Source organism: Aulostomus chinensis, chromosome 23, assembly GCF_037954235.1.
Source record: "Aulostomus chinensis isolate RoL2024-O1b breed Wild chromosome 23, RoL_Achi_v1.0, whole genome shotgun sequence".
Lineage (NCBI taxonomy): Eukaryota > Metazoa > Chordata > Actinopteri > Syngnathiformes > Aulostomidae > Aulostomus > Aulostomus chinensis.
The window spans coordinates 11,306,449-11,327,905 of NC_141342.1; the positions used below are offsets into that span (position 1 = coordinate 11,306,449).

The window sequence follows — 21,457 nt, forward strand, 5'->3', positions numbered from 1 at the left end:
GTAAGCAAAGAATTCTGCTCCCTCATGCGAACTGAAATCTCCCCCCTCATGCCGCCAACAACTCAGCCTCAACAAATTGATATTGCAGGCAAGAAGCAGTTAGTAGAAACTTAATGTTCTGATCAGAATTTCTGTAGAAGAATTACAGGCATCTTATACTTTCACACTTGTCCCTTTGATTTAACATGACAGCTCTCAGCCACAGAGGAAAGGAAGAAAAAGAGAAAGAATTTGGGGGAGGTATTGAGCCAAATGAGGCAAGGGGCACTTTGTCCAAAACCAACTTACCACATCAAGCATGTTTTTTTCCAGTTAAAACTTAATTCATATGTTAACCACCTTCCTTTACAAAGTGCACACAGCTTGATGCTACTTCTTGCAATGTTTGTGCTCATGTTCGATTTAAGGGGAGCTGACGGGGGTGACCCCAAGTTACGATCTGGCCTATGACCTGTTGTCTAACTTTGCTTTGTCTCCATAAATCTTTAGAACTCTCCATGGTGCTGAAGTAGCAGACAGATTTGTAAAAGCGCCTTTTCTCCAAGTCTTTCAATTTATGAACGCATCTATATCTCTGTATATCTATATATTTAGATGAGTGAATAAATATACATAAAATCTCAACTCTATCCTAGAAATGTTCATTCTATACAATTTTTGAAGTTAGTTAGCATATTAGCCATGAGAACAGGAACACGGTTTCTCAAAGCTAAGATAGAGATTGCTGTCAGGTTGAGGTTATCCTCGAGGAGAGCCAACACATCTACTGTATATAATACACTTAGTTATGAGCTGCACTCTCTGACACCAGTTTTTAATATAAACGCATATGATTTGAATGCTACACTGCACATTGATGTTAAAGTACTTATGTACCGAGTTTCCTCTCAAGGTATTCTGCAGGGGGACTGTTGTGGAAAATAAAACCTGCTTGGCTGACACACATGGCTGCCTCTGCATTGTACTCAAGGGTTTTGGCAAAGAGCTGGAACTGGTCACCACAAGAGGTTATGGAAATTAAGACTTATTTACTGGCCTGATGCTGGAACAGAACCAGAGTCCCTTTATGGCCCCAATGTCTCCAGTGTCCATGTCACTCAGAGGAAACAGGGAAGCAAGTATACAAGCCCGTAGTGATTAGTATAAATTGAAGTTATGTTCTCGTAAAGCCAGACATTTCCTTCGCGACACTGTATCAGCAGTAGTTATGGTAAAATCAAGTAGATTGACAAATGTTTCAGAGCTTCAGATTGATTTTTCCTCCAGGCAGAAGTCACACAGGTGATATATATTTGAATTATTGACTAACAATTTCCTGGTACCAAGTGCCAATATTTTTCAGCAATCTTAAAAGTCAGAAGCTACATTCTCACCCACCTGTTTTCTCTATACCTCTAGAGCCCATTCACGATGATTACCAATAACAGTAACACTGCCATTATCTTTTATTATCATGGTTTTTTTTTTTTTTCCCCCTAGGACCCTGCCAGCCTTCATGGACTTTGATAAAGCTTTTCTTTTTCAAGATTGTATATGTGCTGCTGCTTTGGTTCAGAATTCCCTTAATAGCTACAGTTTGTTGTTTAAGTATCTGACTAGAATAAACAGCTACGGTCCACTAACTAGATAGTCAAGTGTTAAACCACCTGAGACTCCTTTACTGCGCAGAGCTGCTCGTAGGTTTCCAGCTTCATGTAATTCTTGTCTCACTTAACTCTGCATAGATAAGCAGGAGCTGTTTTTTTTTTATTCCAAAAACTAGAGTACGCACGTCTGTTTTCAAAACGCAAATCTTTTTTAGATTTGAATAGTTAACAGTACTTTGTATCTGTCCTGTCATTTCTTAATAATCACTTTCTCACCTGAAGCTGCTGGCGACTGAGCAGTTCCAATGGAGCAGTCAGAGTTGGGGAAAGTGAGGGCAAGGTAACAGCTTCTTCTTCCCTTCACACCACGAGGGCTGTCATCCCCCAAATTTTCATTTGATACCTGTAACAGCTATCACAACTGAACGATACCAATTGAACTGAAATAATCGCTTATTTATTGTCAAAACATAATCACAGTAAAACTGAGAGAACCTTTAGTTACTAAAGTTACGGTCACTATTAGCATAAATGTGATTGTTTTGTTTCGCTTCAATTTCTTTGTTTGCAAATGTTAATTGAATATTTATTATCCTGCGTGGTCTTCATTTTGCATATTTTTATGTTTTATTCAATGAATAAGTTAAGGTCCAAAACTACAAGCCTATTGTACAACACTCATTTCTGTTTAATTATGACTTTTCAATCTCAGGAAATGGTAATGTGCGCATGCGATAATTTACTCGGCGTTTTGTAACTCTAGCTGGTCAGGCTTCTCGAGCTATCTTTACATTACTTGTTCATGTGTTTAATACACTGTGCTCTACAGGCAGCTTATTATACAGAGGTGCTAAATGGTGTTTCCTATCTGCAGCCGACGCACACCTGGGGTCCTATCTAAAGCATGCTGCTGCTGGTGCTCAATCAAGAACAAACGTCATCACTAGTGTCAAGCAGGTGCAAATGCTGTTTTCATGCCAAGCGCCCTCGCCCTATAACTCGCAAAAGAACTTGCGCTCTGTCTGAGCTGGCAAGTACCTACGTATGTTAATGAGGTGTGGTCTGGCGCAACCATGGTGAATCGCTATTTTTCATATGGTGACACAGATCAAGAAGAGGCAGGTATTTGGTCGATGGTGTTATGTGTGAAGTGCTATTTAAGGGGTGTTATGTATGAAGTGCTATTTAAAGGGTACATCAATCAGATGAGGAGATTTGTGGCATTGCAGCGCGGTTCTATCGATGCCTGAAAACCTCTGATGGCTTTGATGAATTCCTTATCCTATCTTATGTAAACAGTAGATGTGCTTGCACACCTTCACCTGGCGAACAACAAGGTTTGTCACTTTAGATTAGAAGCACTCAAACTGAAATGCGTGCGCCACTGAAATAGCAACATTCCAAGTCCTGGCGCTCCTTGGGCTTTAAAGGGAATGGCTAAAGGCACTCTGATTGGCTAGATGATGTCACACCTGACACACACACCCATGAATGATTAAGTAAGTAATGACTGCCTCTTTGTGCATTGCGTGGTAGATTGCTCTCTGATTACACACCCTCTAAATACCAAAGTGAGGCCGACCATGCCCCAAATGCATGGTGCAAACATAGCCAACCGTCCGTCATCCGTCCTGGTGCCATTGATTGCTTAAATATCTATTTCACTGAGCCAAACCTGCGTCTTTTGCCTGACTTGACTATCACGCTTATGCCAACTTAGAAGTAGGAAATTTGTATTTATTGTACATTGGTGTATTTATTTATTTATTTACTTTTTTTGAATACCAGAATTTGGGAATGCCCTGCTTCAGTATTCCCCACCAAGATTTAATATGATGACAGATCAAATACTCGCTTCTCTTACCTTTAGCCCTCAACTGCCTTCTAACACACAAAATTGTCCTTGAACAGATGTTTTTTTTTTAACTTCTATTTTTTTTTTTTAGCCAAATGGAAACCTAAAATTTCACCAAAAAAGATCCATAACTGTTTTAAGTTATGGAAAGACAAATTAAGAAACTAAAACTTTTAATTAAAAAACTAAAAACATTTCCTATACTGTAAATTTGAGAAGTACTGTATACTACTACCATAGCTCTACTGCCAATGTAAAATTTAGTTCGAAATAGTAAGTCAGATGCTTGGACAGGTCAGATGCTTAGACAGGGTACAGAAAGTACTAAAAATCTGCAACAATTCCAAATATGCAAGTGACTCATGGGATGTTTTCAATAGTTGCGACTTGCACACATGTTTTCCTTCTGACCATGCCGATGACTGTGCATTCCGTTGAAGCAGGGCCGGGTCCTGTCAGAAGCTGAACCGACCCTGTTTCACCTCCCAGTAGCATGAGTCAATCGGCAACATTGACTCTCCTCCTGGGGTCCCTTGTTGTTTATTATGTCACAAAAGACCGGTCACACTCTTGTAATAGTGGCACGCCACAGAGAATGTCAGAATCCAGCTGTAGCAAAGCCCCCCTCATCCCTCTAGTAAATGAGCATGTCCAATCTACCCACTGTGTTTCATTAAAACCAGACCACATCAATCAGGGCCTGAACTTTAAAGGCCAGGTCCCCCTTCTTCAGCAACATGGAGCTGTTAAAGTAAAGGACCTCACACTGCTGCACATACACTCCATCGCCCATGCACTTAACACTGCTGTAAGACCACACATCGAATTGCAACATCAGTCCGAGACCACACAGAAGGTCTCATAAGGTCGACCCAAGACCTTGTAAGACCTCCATGATTTGAGGGGTTATCAGAGAGTCCTACACCTGTACTCTCTCTGTAACTCTACTGTAGTTCCCACACAGCAGTAGGAAACCTGGAAACTGTTTAGACCAATGACTGATTGGATGTTTTTTGTTTTGCTTGACAAAATTAAGTGCACGGGAAGTGTAAGATTTGAAGCAATTTTCCAAATGGTGAGAGAAGTATAAAGGAAAAGCCAAGGATACATAGCAGGAAGCTCAGGGAGGATGCCAGATGGACAGACGGCAGGACGGATGGGTAGATAAATGAGCAGAGGCTAGGCAACAAGGGGAGACTGGGAAGGATTCCCATGGCTGGGGACGGGAAGGCAGCCTTGTGATGGAAAGCTTTCAAACTCCTTTCATCGGCTGCCTAAAGACTGGAGCTTTACAAGAGCAAGATGAGCCGGCGCCACTGGAGCTGCTTGGCGCTCTTCAACGAAACCCAGACGCAGAGACAGAGCAGGACCCTATAACGACAACGCCCACTCTCTACCCCGCCCCAAACACCAGCCCCCCATCCCGTCGACCTTAGGTTTGAGTTTGTACACAGACAGTTTATAGGAAGCAGCTGGCTCCCTATTGGGTGTTATTTTTTTGGATTTAATTTATGATAACAGACAGATAGCGTCTGTCTCTGATACCAGTTTATGAAGTCTTATTTTATCTTAATAATCTTAACCATCTTGACTCCTGGAAAACCTTAAAGCTGTTTTGATGGATCTGAGGAGTGTGACCAAGTACGCTAGCTCTGAAACATAAAGAGAAGGTCTTTGGTCTTACCAGTCCACACTCAGAGACCGTCTCCTGTAGGATGGAGCTCTGTCCGATGTAGTCTTCTCTGCTTTGGCAGGACGCTCTTTGAGGGAGAGGCGATGGGTAAACTTGTAGATTCCTGATTCTGACCTTAAAGAAAAGAAATCCATTCACACAAATTAAGTCTCAAGGGGATTCTTGTCATACTTACTATTGTACATTGTTGAATAAGGGAACAGCTGACATCACACAGCTTGAAAAGTTAAGTAGATGTTACTGACAACATAAAAAAACTATTCAACCAGGACAGTTGGTATAGTACAGTAGAATATTCTAAATACCAAAAAAGTTCAATCAGGGTGAAATGTTGGTATATTAGTGAAACAGTCAGTGGAAATTAAGCCAGTTCACAAAGCTGAAGTTCCCAAAGGAAACATAACAATTCAGGGAAAGCCGCATACTTCATACTTCCAGCTTAATTTTCTCCAAATCTTTTTTTTTTCTTCAAACAAAGTCACACACATTTTAATCTCCTCTACTGGGTTGCCAATGTCCCAGTTCAACTTTTCACTCAAAATTAAAACACAGGAAATGTAATATTTCTTCCGTTCCAGCCTCAGACATACTTGATGAGAGGCAGGTTTGCAATATTGCTGTGGTACCAGTGGACTAATTGAAATGTAATGATATTTTCTATTAGAGAACAAGGCTCATAAAGCCAGAGCACACGAGTATGTGATGAAAATGAGGACTTATTAAGCACATGTTTATATAAATGTCCCTAAACTAACTGAACAAAAAAAAAAAAAAATCTGTAGTACATTATAGTGAATGAATTAAGAAAACATAAAAGTGAAGGATTTTCCTACTAGTCTTGACAGAGGATTTTTATAAAATAATGTCCAAGCACTTTGCAGCATTCTCCACTCACCTAATCAAATACACATGCTCTCGTTATTTAAGTGCACAGTCCTCCGCCATGGTCTATGTAATATTTCCTGAGAAATGATTGAAATGTCTGGAGAGTACATGTTTATTATTTCTATGAACATTAACATATCATGACCCACTGTTTGATTGACATATCTATGTTTGAGTAAACTATGTTATAAATTAGACCACCAGCAATGTCTTCTTACACTGGGTAGCCTGGTCATGGGAGCCAGCTCATTACTGAGAGTAAATACATGATGACATGTTGAAGCAACAACAGGAGTTTAAGTTAGATTGACAGAAATGTCAGCCAAGTGTTTCGTAACCACAGACATCAGAGGCGCAGTCTAATCAGCTGATCTGATTAAGCTAGGTGGCTCCAACTGCAGTTGCTGATTGCTATGGTGATGCTAACTGTGTAGAACTACTGAGGCTTTGTACATTAAACACAGGAAAAGAGACACTCTGCTTCTTATAACCACTGGTGATGCCAAGTACTTGGGTACAGAGTTCAACTAACCTCAACTTTAACAGAAGATTAACAAGACTGCCAACGGGATCAATGAATCTACCAGCAGATGAGAAATATTAGACTTATGCAAGAGGGTTACCTAGGCAACCAGAGCCTGGGAAATATGTGAGTGAGCAACTGTCTGTGAATGAGCAGCTTTCTGTGACAACGTGATGAGTTAATCGTTATATGCGCGCACACAACTTGAGTTACACTACTGACAGACAAGTGTAGCTTGATGGTAAGGAGACCTCTGAACGCAGCAATATGAATGATTTGTTTGAGCTGTCCAAAAACGTGGAATAGAAAAGTAAAATCAGTTCCCTTTCTAAGTTTGCTCCTGAAAATCCTAGTCTTACTTTTTCAGATATGAATCACAAGAGCAAAAAATGTATTTTGTTTGAAAGAAGACAAAATCACCAACATTCTTGTAAAAAATACAAGTGACAATTGTAACTGTAAGAATGAGGTTGTAGATTTTAACTGGTCAATGTCCCCTCCCTCTGTACCCTCTTTTACATTTATTCTGTGATAATAATCTGCGACACCATCAATAGGTTCATCCTTATGTTCCACCAAATTTCATGAAAATTGGCCTTTTCTTTTTGCAAAGAGAGACAGACAAGAAACAAACAAATGGCCAAAAAAACATAACCTCCCTGGTGGAGGTATAATGATAAATATCACTAATGATTAGTCACACTTGCACAAATACAATGGATTTCTTCTTAACCTGAGCCAAAAAGTGTTTTAGTCTCCATAGTGAACTGTGGGAGACAAACTGCAGGGATAGTTGGATTAAGGATAATGCAGACTAAAAAACTGAACATTTGTATCTGCCATTACTGTCACTAGTTTAAGTGAGATGCTGCAGAAATCTGTTCACATAAGGCTTTAATAAAACAGAGTTGATGACATCGTACACAACATTCATGGTGGATCTTTAATTATAGGACAATGACATGGATGAAAGACAGTGCGGTGATGTTGTGCCTGATGCTATTGCCAAATTGGCGGAATGCTGCATGCACAATTTCTGCCATCCAACCCGAGGTCTGACAGGAAACTACTTTCCTTAAGAGAGTGAGGAGACGTCTGGGAGTGACCTCTCAAATGTAATGCTTCTTTGAGGGCCCAATCAGACTTGAGAGGATGATTCAAAAACATGCAATTAAATTGAGTCATTGCATCATGGGAATGGAAATGTTCCCATTTTTTGAAAGAAAATTCCAATGACTGTATAGTAATTTTTTTTAACAAGGCAATGCCAGCTGAAATATTGTTTCAGAAATTAATGTCATCCTTTGAAAACTAGTCATAATTACTGACAGACGTAAATACATAATCTTAATATAAAAGTGAGAAATCTCTGTGTGTATGACAGTTGTCTCTACAACCACTTACTCAATGGATGTCAAACTTGACATGTGCATTTAATGGCCTTCAGGAAGTGCAGTGCCGGGAAGTTTGGGTTCTGAGGGGTCTAAGCGGGTCTGGAGTCTGAATGTCCTGAATGACAGCCTGAGATGACAGACAAGATTGTGGATGGCTCTGATGTTGTCTGTATGTGGTGATCAAAGAATCCAACAATCAGAATGACAGAGATTAAAGTCAGAGATTGTCACAGAGGTTTTCCTGACATCACATAACTCATGGCCCCACCCCTAAAACTACAGGCACTGCACTGTTTAAGAGCCAGAGCATAGCCCCTCAGACAAGGGGGACTGCACCAAAAATAGATAAATAAAAAGGTGGTGCATATAAAGGGAATGACCTACATTATAATTGAAAAGTTTGGAAAAGAACAGATGGTCTCTACATGCATGGTTCCCTCCGTGAAGCATGGAGGAGGTGGTGTCATAGGGTGGGGGGGCTTTGCTGGTGACACTGTTGGGGGTTTATTAACAAGTGAAGGCTCACTGAACCAGCATGGCTACCACAGCATCCTGCAGCGACATGCCATCCCATCCAGTTTGTGTTCATTTGGACCATCACTTATTTTTCAACAGGACAGCGACCCCAAACACACCTCCAGGCTGTGTAAGTGCTGTTTGACCAAGAAGGAGAGTGATGGAATGCTGCGCCAGATGACCTGGCCTCCACAGTCACCTGACCTAAACACTCCTGAGATGGTTTGGGATGAGATGGACCTTAGAGTGAAGGCAAAAGGGCCAACAAGTGGTCAGCATCTCTGGAACTCCTTCAAGACTGTTGGAAAACCACTTCAGGGGACGACCTCATGAAGCTCATGGAGAGAAGCCAAGAGTGAGCAAAGCAGTGATAGAAGCAAAGGGTGGCTATTTTGAAGAAGCTAAAATATAAAACATGTTTTAGGTTGTTTCACACTTCTTTGTTCACTACATCATTCCATATGTTCATTCATAGTTGTGATGCCTTCAGTGAGAATCTACAATGTAAATAGTTGTGAAAATAATAAAAAAAAAACATTAAATGAAAAGGTGTGTCCAAACTTTTGACTGGTAGTGTACCAATACACAAGACCAGCTGTGTCCCTTCAAAGATGTTGGCATGAGTTGATTTCTCATTCAACTGACCTGGACAATAGCTGTGAATGCTATGGCTTGTATAGTAGAAGACCCCTCCCTCCCTCCCACCCACCCACCCACCCACACACACGCACCGTACTGCCTCCTTTCCCACTCCTACACCCTCTACGGCTGACCCTGCGCCAGCTTCTCAAAAGAGTTGCTTGACCTCCAAGACAAAGGGGCATATTTTCCAGTATGAATCACACAAATGGGGTGTAGGATGTGTCTGAAGGCACAGCAACCCCTAATTGATGGTATTAAGTTCGGCTGGGCTTCTTCTTCAAGGGCTTTTAATTAAATTAGTGCCACTTCCCTGCACATGCCAGCTACTGCCATCTATTGATGCTGCTGCCACTTCACATCAGCTGGTTGAAAAAAACTTTACATGCTACGGGAGCAATTGGTGTGGGTCATCATTGGTTATTAATAATTGCCTTGATTAATGTAGGTTTCATATTTGGCGCATGACCAACAGTTACATTAAGAGTTCCCTATAAAACTTCAAACAAACATTTGGATCAAACACATGACACAACATGACAATAGGATAATGACTTCAATGGCATGAAAACACATAGGATCATGACTTCAAAGACACGGGGGCCAGCAGACATAAATGAGGACTCAGGGAATCCCTTTGAGGGGTTTAGAGGAAAACTGGACATGTGAAGCAGGTGGGTCGCAGTAGAGGGGGATCTGCTGGCAACTGGCTGCCTCTTGGCTCCCTGAGAGCCTCAAGCCTGGCTCGGCCCAATGCAGCTGTCCCTGACACCATCATCACCTGTGATGATGCAATCCCCTTGGAGGCCCACTCAGTAGATCCTCTCATCACAATTGTGTTTTCTATTTTATTGTACTGCTGTTTCAGCGAGAGTTAAAAAAAAAAAAAATTACAGCACAAAGTTCAAAGGAGGATACATCAAGTCCGACTCAATTCACAACACAAACATTTGTTTTTGAGCTCCACGCATCCAATTAAGCTTTTGGCATCTGTTCCAATTTTTAAACCTTTAAGTTGTTCTGAAAAACTACAAATGATAACAGCTGAGTCCATGATGCAATATGTAGATACGCACACACACATGCAGAATGAGAGATCTTAATTGATGGACTTATCTGTCTCTGAAAACTTGAGCTGGCCTGTAATTAAAAGTTTAGAAGCTGAGCCTTTTGTGAAGTTCTTTGCAGCCTGATAGGCTGTAAAAGTTGGTCATAAAAAAGGCAAATATAATAACGTGTATCAAGGCACCATCTGTGAATAACAGCATCTTCACACACTGATATTCAAGTTTTAAACTTTTGGTGAAAAAGCACTGTTTTGAAGCCAAAGTATATTCGTTTGTGCGATTCATGTCAAATAAAAAAAAAAAAGAAGACTGTGGCAAAGGCTGAATCACAGGGAATGAAATGATAAGGTTGAGTTGTTTTGGTTTACCAAATACTAGCTTGACAATGGATAGTTAGCACACACACAGAGCAGGAGGGCAGCTCGGTGGCTTCGTGGTTAGCACTACTGCCTCCCAGCCAGTATTGGAGGTCCTGTGTTTGACTAAGCCGTCTCTGGCCCATTCTGTGAGTTCTCTGCGTGTCTGTGTGGGTTTTCTGCGGGTTCTCTGGTTTCCCCGACCATCAAAGGCATGTCAAGAAGTTAATACTCCTGTCAATTTCTCTGACCAAGGCCCTGGCAGAAATAGTTGGTCACCAAGCGCTGCACCACGTCTGCTCAACAGACGATGAGTTGAATACAAAGGAAATCTTCTGTGAAAGCTCATAAATACCTCATTGCCCTTGAGTTCTAACCTTTTCCAGCATTTTCCATCTTACCTCAATGTTGCACCAGCAGTGGTCAGCTTCAGTCTGCAGCAACAGGCTTGTGTAACGACCGAGAGACATGCTGGCCTTCACAAGCTCACACCTTCACACCTTTCACTGTGAAGCATCTTTTTCTTCCAAACGTCTCACCTAACCTCACATCCACCTTTTCTCTTCTGTTGCGATGGCATCAATTAAACTGCGCCGAGGTATTTATGTTGGGAACAAGCTTTGCTAAAGAAATAAAAGCGTGCACCTTGACCCCCCCACTCACAGCCTCACTAACCCACTGTTATTTGAGAGCAGGGAGTTAAGACTGTGTGGAATTTGAGCAAAACCATTGTGGCTCGCATTTTACAGTGCTGTGGGGAGACGCTCATTTACAGGATTGATAGTATTCTTCAGTGAAAAGCCCTATTCCTATGGAACAGGACTTTCAATTTGAAGTAAAACACTCGTAATGTTGTGTTATAATATTACCATGAATGGGTCATTTTAAATGTTTATTTGGGGCTTAACATTTTCCTCAGCAATGATCATTGTTTGCTACTACTTTTGAAATTCCTGCCTTCCTGGATGATACTGGAAATTCAACTTTTATGTGTGTTAAAAGGGGAATATTCAGAAGGAATACCCCTTCATAGTTTCTTAGGTTATACAGAAGGGTTTCTGTGATATTTGTTTATAAATGGATCCCACTGAAACTAGTAGAATGCTATGTATTACACAATCTCTGGTCTGTTTGAGGTTCGGTTGCTCTTGACCACAGATCTTAATTCAGATTACTATGGAACAGACACTGTACTAAATCATAAGAAGTACAGATAAATACCTGACCCTGTTTTAGCAATTATGGGCAATGGCCGCCTACCTAAAGCAACTATTTTGGAAAGAAGAGAAAACAAAGCGGTAAGATTTCTTTCATCTCTCTCCTGCTATGACTTCTTATCCGTGCCAATATAACTCTAATATACCAAAAAAGAATGTGGGCACTCACCCATGTAACAGATACATGCAAATGTAATGGATGCACACACACACACACACACACACACACACACACACACACACACACGCATGCACACACACACACGCATGCACGCACACACACACACACACACACACACACACGCATATATACACACACAAACACAGTTCAATTCAGGAACATACCCCTCGATGTGTTTCATTAGGCTAACAAAAAGGCTTTCAGTGGTCCAATCATAAAAGAACGCAGCCAAGCTATGAACATTGCTAATTAAAACCTGGTCAAAGAAAGAAAGCCTTGTTTTCCACTCGCCATCCCCATCCAAACCCATGTCTGTGTGTATGTCTCTCTACATGGCCGAGGCTTTGCTTTTATTTCCCTTGGACTCAATCCTCACCAATAAAACCTACTGATATTTCTTCAAGCTAACAAGCTTTTCCTTCAGTTGTGATATGATTATACTGTAATTGTTCAAAATGTTACATTTGATTGATGGCAGCGGTGGGCGTCAATAAACGAGGAATAATTTCACATCCATTGCGCACTACCTTGTGAAATGTGGAGTGTAATGAATTTGTCTCTAACTTGTTTGAGGTCATGTATTGAGATCATAAAATGCATTACGAAAGGATGTTTCTTTTAAGCTTCCACATGGAAGCAAAGGAGAAGGGGGAGCTCATTGAACAACCAGCACATTCGACTTGACAAATACATCTAAACAACAAGTTATTGTTACACTTTGAGCACTGATGAGCTAATCATGACACAACATGCCAGGAAGAAGGGAATATGTGTGTGCCTGTGTGTGTGTATCACCCAAAGCTCATCTTCTCATACGCTGCTCATCCACTCACTACAGTAAACACACATTTCCAACTCCTTCCCCTTCGACTTCTCTGAGTCACCCTCATCATTTTATCTCCATCTTTCTAATGTCTCCCTTTTAATACTTCTCTCACTCCTGTTTTCCATGGAGTCGGCACATACAGAATGTGTCAGGGAGACAAAAATGAGGGAGGAATTCAATGCCTTTTTTTTCACTTCTGCTGGCTCCCTATGGTGTTGGGTTTGATACATTCCCTCTGTGTTCCATGCTGTGTTTGATGTGCAGCATAAGGCTGACTCAACGCTGACATATACAGATGATGGATCTGCAGTCAAATTAATCTTGAACTGAGCTGACAAGCAAGTGGAAGCCAGCAAACTATTAAAGACTCTAGCTGGGGTACGATACCACTAAGGGGAAGGGCGAAAGCAAGCGGTAGCATAGATGGTTTTCACTTTCCACTCTCTTTTGGTTCAGTGGGTTGAGGTAATAATGTGGATGTGATTTGGAGGAAACTGATCTGGAGTAATTTAATAACTATCACACTGGAAAGAAACACCCAACTGCGAAGAGTGTTTAATATGTTAGCCACAGACGAGCAACAGCACACTATGCATCCACCAACACGCATGACTGTGTCAGTTACTTCCTGTAACCAAGATAAGCTACGTACAAGTATAACTGCAAACTAAAGAGGCAAACTGAGGAATCTTGATGCCAAAATGACAAAAAGTCAGGGTGGAAGCAGCAAGCGTTAACTGTATAGTAACAGTATCTTGTTGATAGCGCAGCTCCGTTCACCCTGTTTCATTTGACGTGAAAGTGACGGCAGATTGATGTTCTAAACGGATGTTATCAGGGTTTTGGCACAGTGGATCAATGAATACAGTTAATTATTACTGGGTTGCAATAAAATTCATGCTCAGACCCTACATTAAGCTAAAAGCAGCACTGAGTGGACCCTCGCACCCCCCGCACATGTTACAATGTGAGGCTGTTCTGTAGAGCATGAGGGAGATGATATCTGATAGCACTGGATTTTGCATGAAGGAGCAGACTAATGTCTGCAATGTGGTGTAAATACCACTTCCTGTGTCCACTAGTTAGGCTGGGGAACATAAACATTTCATATATTTTGGTGCTGTTGCTGCATAGATAACACAGTGAGGGATAATAACAGATAATATTGACATTTGTTACTGTAACCAGTAGGTGTCGCAATAAATGTCTTCAGGCTGGGACTTTCATGCCAAGTTTCAAATATGTTTCTGAACAGGTCTGAGATGGATCTGGTGAACCCTGTAGGAGAAGTACATCAAAATTTAAAAAGGAAAACAAACACACAAACAAACGTATAATTTCCTGCTGCAAGTTTGTTCCTTGGCCTATACTACACCCCTCCACCAAGTCTGGTGAAAGTCTCATCGTTTTTTATGGAATTCAATTAGCAGACAGAGAGCAGACGCCATTGAAAACATCACCTTCTTGGTGGAGATAATTAAAGCTTGTCTCTGCACGAGTCAGACTTATCTGATCAAACCTGTAATGCTTATCACTGCTCTTCTTTGACTTTAAAATAGTCATGGCAATAATACATCACATCAACCCTCTAATAATTCACAGAATCGTATAATTCTCCACATAATCACAAAAATCCCCCGCTGGCCTGCTCTAAGACACAGAAAAGCTGATAAAACCTTGTGGAGCCTGGATTTTAACCCCTGTGTTGGAACACTGCGTATTCCTGCGCTGCTGTTGGTTTATAGATACTGGCTGGCTGGCTAAATGCTGAATGATTCTCTAAGCAATTTGCAATAAATATGCTATCATTTAAGTAAGTGTGTCTGCATAGTTGATGTGGGTCTAGTTGTGGATTTGTAGGAGCTGAGGGTTTTTCAGCCCTAGCCTGATGGAGGTGGACACCCCTCTGGTATTATGTTTATGGCCTTGAGAAGACTTTAAACACACACACACACACACACACACGGGGCACCCCACTTTCCCTCATCAACCCACAATTGAGCATGGCGTCGAGATCCCAATCAGAGTTGAGCCAGCAGACTGAGGGGATTATTTATGCTGGAAAAGAGAGGGGAACCTCTCCAGTGGAAGGGGGAGTGATGAGCCTTGTTTTTTTTCTAGTTCTATTCTTGTGAGGTCCAAAAACGTCTATCTTAAGATTTAAAAAGTTGGGGAAAATCCCGTCACCATTTAAAGAGCTAATTCCCAGTTCAACCAGGGGTTTAGGGTTTAAATTACTCATATTAGGTTAGGAAAGAGCTATGTTTAAGTATTTAGTAGCAAAGTGTTACACGTAGGAAAAGAGAGAGACACACACACACACACACACACACACACACACACACACACACACACACACACACACACACACACACACACAGACTGATACAGTGATGAGGTTTAAGTCTGTATTGATGGTTGACCTGAATCACTGTGCATCCTAAACCTGGCTTCATGACCCCCCTCTCCACTTCGGATGGATGTTGCTCGGCTTTGGCAAACAGCCATTTTCATTATTGATCAATTGAATGCTGCAGAGGTTTTGACATAATTTTAAAAGTTATCCTTTGAATGATGTTTTAAGGTTTTCCAATGCCATATTGTAAACACAGAGAAATTTCTGTCTTAAGGGGTTACAGAGGAACAACTTAGCAAACCACTAGCCGGTCTCTCCAGGGCTCCCTCCAGTTTTTTTTTTTTTTTTGTGTGATCACAAATGCTAGATTTTGTGGTAGTTTGCTTTTAAAATTCTGACAAAATTTGCAGCTTTTTTTGCTGTAAAACTGGAGGGAAAAAAATGTGATTCGTTGAACTTTGAAAAACTTCAACCCCCCAAAAAATGCAGTAGTGTTCAACTTCTTGCAAAAAAAGTGCGGAAATCTTGAAAATAAGCCATTGCCCACATATTCTGTAGAGTTGGGTTGAATTTGTCTTCGTCCATACAAATGCAGAATCACAATTTTCTGGTGGGACTGAGTAACCATGTTCTTTCTGACACTTGTAACGGTGACATTTTATGGAAGCCTCTGCAAATCTAATTTGAGGGCTGGTTGGAGGTTCATCCCACTCGTATCCGGCCTTACAACTCTATAGACCCAGTCATTCCGAAGAAAGCACTCAAAGGACTCCTGGGAACTCCAGAACAGAGGGAAGGCAGAACCATTGGTATGGTTCCGACTAAACTGTGCCAGTAACATTTATTTAGGTTAAGTGCAGACCAGTGTGGCGGAGTCATATGGTGAGGAAAAACACAAAACTTTAATTCAGAATGTGACCTTAAATTATTGGTGATTGCGGTTAAAATGCTGAGTTGGCTTGTTTGAACCGAGAGTAGTTTCATCCTCAAATCATATTTGAACTTTTATAAACCAGCAAACTATGAGGATCCAAAGAGTTGAGAGGTTTTTGTTAAAGGATTCTTGAGAACTCCCTTTGCAAATGTGGTTGTGAAGACTTAGTGGATGTTGTGCGCTAATGTGTTTGTGTGTGTGTGTGTGTGTGTGTGTGTGTGTGTGTGTGTGTGTTTTCTGGAACAAAGACTAATGTTATCAGGACCCCAAGTACTCATGGGGACCAAAGTCTGGTTTTAATGTGGTAAAACAAAATTTCTGCAATTCATATGAATGAAAGTCAATGGTACGTCCTACCAAGGACAGCACAAACCTGTGTGTGTGTGTGTGTGTGTGTGTGTGTGTGAGAGAGCGGGAGAGAGAGAGAGAGAGAGAGAGAGAGAGAGAGAGAGAGAGAGAGAGAGAGAGAGAGAGAGAGAGAGAGAGATTAATTGAAAGTATTTGAACACTATTATTCTTTGTAACATGGTATTTTCCCTTCTGGTTTTAAATATAAAAACTGGTGTGCAGGCGTGTGAGCTCTCTCTCTCTCTCTCTCTCACACACACAGACACACACACACACAAAATAATCTGCTAATTCATCAAGCACACACCAGATCAATAGTATGATTACACACATTGTGCTTTTGAGAACATGTGTGCATGCCATAACACACACGCACACGCGCGTGCGCACTCACACACACAGACCCACACACACACACCACGCAGCACAAAGCCGTCCCCCCCAGCCCGCTGAGTTAGCTCACTCTTCTACCACCATTACCACTATTGTAAATACTCCTCAATATGTATTTACACTTGGATTTCAGAATCCTGGAAAAAAATGAGGTGAAAAGAAAAAAAAGCTGGAAAAATGAAGGAATGTGTTTCTTGCTGGTCAGACAGTAGGAGCCCTCAGTCTTTATTATCTTTCTAATGGAATTGGCATCAGATGGTCCCTGTGAGGGCTCTTGTGTGTGTGTGTGTGTGTGTGCGCGTGTGGGAGGGTCTTCTCACTGCAATCGGAATGGGTACTTTATCTGTAGTTTCACTTGTCTGTTCTTGAAGAGAAAAATATGAAGAAATTGAGAGAAAAATAAGTTTAAAGTTTAAAAAAAAGGTTAATGAGCATGTTATTTGAAACTGACCACAACAGACCTCTCCATTGGCTGGGATGTATTTTACAAGTTTAATTCATGAACACACATTTATGCAATTGTGTAATTGTGTGATGTTCTCTGACCTTCTGCACCAGGTCACCCTTGTGAAAGCGATCATGATCTGAAGGGGTTAAATACCTGGTTCCATCGAGGTTAAAGTTACGGTGTGTAACTTTTTTCTGCGGTGACAGTGCTTTAAGTCTGTCACTTTTTGTTCTGGCTGCCTCTTTCCAAAGGGGGCAGTGTAATTGCAGCCATTCTACATGCTGTCATTTGTAAACATGTGCTTTTATTTTGAAATTCTCAATCCGGAAGTACCACTGTAATCTGTGTGGACTGTGTACAGAACGCTAGCACTTTAAACGAGCCAGTTTAAGTCGTAGCCTCTGTTTTTCTCTTTCCGTGTAAGCTGCAGTCCTAAGTCATACAAGGTATTTTCCTAGTGAAGGTACAAGCTTAAGGGTTTTGTCTTTGTCTCCATATACTTCTACTTCTATGGTACAAAGAAGAGAAGTTGCACTCAATCAGTGAGAGGCATAGATAAAGAGGCAAAATCTCAATGAGACCTAAGAAGTCCCGCTACAGTTTGTTCAGCCAATACAAGTGTTATTTAACCTTTTTAGTTCTGAACTGTTTCAGGTCAGAAATGCATTCCAAATCAATAATACTATTATTCCTTGGATCGCTTGATTTGTTGCAGAGCAATTATTCTTCCATACCAAGTTCAAGTGATTGAGTAAATTCATCTACGGCAATATTCTGATAATGACACAATTAAGAAAATACTCTAAAAATAACAACAGCCTTACGCAGAATAAGAATAAGTCATAATGTGATTAATAGGTGAAACATTCTGAGTTTAGTTGTGTTATTGAAGTGTGTTGCTGACTTATACAGACCTCAATCACAGTCGGAACTTCTAAAAATTGTTTGCAGCATTGTGCAACAGGTACGGCAGTCACGGCGCTTTACTACACATGATCCTGTTTCCAGCTAGTATTACAAACAAAACCCAAAGCAAGAAAACCCTCAAAATAAATATTGGTTTCAACATGACAAATTCTTTCAGGTCAAATTTCAGCGGAAAACTTTGACGTAAAACTGACTTGAGACGGACTTTGCTCTGGAGCACGTAAACGGGAACATGAATGGAATATTTTCAGAGCAGTTCACACCTTAATTGAAATATTGCAAATATTCTCTGATTAAGAATAAGGTCAATAGTCAGCTTAGTCCTATCCATGTAGTGAATGTTGTATTCACAAATTCTTTCTGCTGCCCCCAAGTGGTCTTTTAATGTGGGTTTCTGAAGGAGTGAGTACTGGAGAAGATGGAGAGAAGTTAATCAGCATCACCTTCCAAATGACCAATGGTTCATAAAAAATATTATATAATCGATCATTTATATGACATCATACATATTTTGCACATAATTTATAGTCTAATCAAAACTCTGCTGTTTAGGGCTCAATGCTGCTGAACAATTATCCCTTCTTACTCACCTCAAGTTACACCGAAAGCACATACAAGCACGCACGCACGCACACACACACACACACACACACACACACACACACACACGCACACACACACACACACACCCCTACGTCAGTCCCATATGGGAACAATTACATGGCCTGCTCCCGTGAATAAATTAGTCTAATCAAGTTCTCTCTTTCCTGACATCCGTACCAAAATCCCTTGTTCCATGAAAACAACAAGGCATACCTCAGCCTCAAAGACACCCCAGCGCTCCCTCCTCTCATTATTCCTTCCTTCCAAATGAGGAAGAAGAGGGCACAGACAGAGAGATTTGGAATTGTATCACTTTCATTAAAAAAAAAAAAACCCTCCAAAATACAAGATCTACTACTGGTAAGAAAATAGCCAACCATTAAACCCCCATTAGCAAACATACACAGACTTGTGTGCGGAAAGCAGGCATTAAATGAAAGAGTCTAAAATCCCCATTTTCAAACTAGTAATTATATTTGGTTTTAAAAGTGGGACAGTGCTGGTACAACCATGACATATGCAGGTTGAATTGGGTCTTTGATTTATAAAGAGCAATAAACCATGTATGCATCAACACACTTGATGAGAAAAAGCAATCACTTCGCAAAGAAAACAACTGTCAATAACTTTATTATATCGTTAACTAAGAAGATAAAAAGGAATTTGAATATCAAACCAATGATATTTGCCAACAACTGTGTTCATCAATACATCCTAATCTGTCTTTTTTTTTTCTTCCTTAGCATCTGCTGTGCTGGCGGTTCTGAATTTGCAGGGTGCAAAGATATCGGTATATAAGAGCCTAATCCAAATTGCATATATATGTATATAAACATCAGTAGCAACATTGTTCAGGATCCACTGTATACTGTGTCTGGATTATATCTACACTGAACAGCTGGTAAATTGTTTAATTAGTCTACAAAGCATTTTCCCAGGAGAACGCAGTGCAAAGCCACAATAGGAATCAGAAAAGAGAGGAAGTGATCATTATTATGGCAGGAAATTTGCTCATACTAAAAGGATATCACGTGACATGGACGCAGAGCCACACGGCAAACAAGGGCGCGCACCCACAAGTAGATCTTTTCTTTTAATAATCAAGCGCCTGTATGTTTGTATGTTTCCTCAGGATGATGATCATTTTTAGCTCATGTAGATGTGTTTGAGTGTGTGTTGTGTTTGCTATTTACGCGACTGTATGTTCACTCATGCCTGTTCACATGTTTGTGCTGGTGTTAATCAGTGCGTGGCAGAGAGTCTTTCGCTCATATTCTAGCACATCCTCCTGTTATTTTACCACACATGGTGGCTCTACTGGTACTGCGTGTCCAGTCCACTAATTTCAACTCTGTGTGGTAGCGCTCCCTCCCTCCCTCTCTCTCACTCTCTTTTAGCCAGCACACAGAACAGTGCAGGTGTCATTTTCAATTTAAGTGCTTGCACATCAAAAAACAGAGAGGAACAGCATTTTCCCTGATATTTACAAGGTGAAATGTCAGACGGTAAGTACTGCTACGCTGCACAATTCATGCACAAGATCCCAACCCAAACACTGCTTTGTGTAAGATTATTATTGTGTACATCACACCTGCTTCATCTCAGGGAATGTTGGTGGATTCCAGCTGTTCCTCTAGATGGTCTGCTTAAGTCCCTTTTCCAGTTTTCATTCCGCAATTTCAGTTTTGGACTCTTTGTTAGTTTCTTGCTAACTTTTTAATTTTTTAAAATCTTGTCCTCTTCCTTTACGTCTCTGGTTTGTGTTGTTCCACATTTTTTTCATCAAATCTTTCACTGTTCCAGTTTTATTTTGAAACGTACTTCCCTCACACTCCCTCAAATTGCTAGTTCCTACTTGGTATCTCAGACCTCCAATCACAATCCAGTGTGTCTACTCGCGAACAATGCAAACCACCCATAGCAATGTGACAGAATGAGCTCGCAAGTATGTTTACATCACAAATCAACTGAACTGAAATAGATGTTTAATGACACAAATTTGAACATTTCTGAAAACCTAATTTGACTAAACTCGTCAGCGTGCTGCCATACAGTATTTGAACTGACAGGAGGTGGGTGAACTTGGAGAACTCTGGTTTGGTGGAGCCTCCCTGACTTTCCAACTTTGAGATTTTGATTTGAATGACCGTTCCATTGCTCTCTTCCATGTCGGAGGTTGGATGTGTCAGAGGCCACAGCACAACAACCCCCAGTCTTAGTCTGTTTCCCCCTTTTTTTGTCTGATTCACCTGTGCCTTGTTAGTTAATCCAATCAGCTCCTTTCCAACCCTCACACCTGTTTGCCCTTGTTTGGAGTGACTGTATGTTTTGTGTTGCTGTTAGACCAACAATTAACAGTTCTTCTCAGTTATTAGTTCCTCCTGGCTGATCCCTGCTGGTTATCACCCGCCCCCACCCCCCCCCCCCCAGACCCACCTCTCCTCAGCCACTGATCTCACAAGGCTGTGTGTGACCACCCTGCATTAATGCCTGCTGATAAAAGCAGCTGCCTGTGCTTCCTCATGAACAGCCAGCCCTCGTGCCTCTAGAATCTGCTATGTTTGTGAGTGTGCACCCAAAGCTTCCTGTAAGTTTGTTCTTGGCTTATAGCCATTTTTATTGTGACACTTGTTTTTGTTTTTTTTTAGGCTCAGTTTGTATTGACCGGGGAAGTAGATACCTTTATTTTGTTTACATGCAAAAACAAAAA

At 41.0% G+C, this 21,457-nt stretch overlaps 1 protein-coding gene across 5 annotated transcripts in view; it reads right to left on the reverse strand.

Moving 5' to 3' along the window:
• Nucleotides 1–21,457, reverse strand: part of ankfn1b (ankyrin repeat and fibronectin type III domain containing 1b) — a 159,764-nt gene that overhangs the window by 31,661 nt on the left and 106,646 nt on the right. For 4 of the 5 annotated variants that reach the window (XM_086194516.1, XM_086194515.1, XM_086194514.1 and 1 more), the window contains one exon: nucleotides 5,126–5,248. In XM_086194516.1, coding sequence (XP_086050642.1) covers nucleotides 5,126–5,248 — 123 coding nt within the window. Of the gene's footprint in view, nucleotides 1–5,125; nucleotides 5,249–21,457 lie in introns of those variants that run through there. The other variant, XM_086194517.1, reaches the window with a different exon arrangement.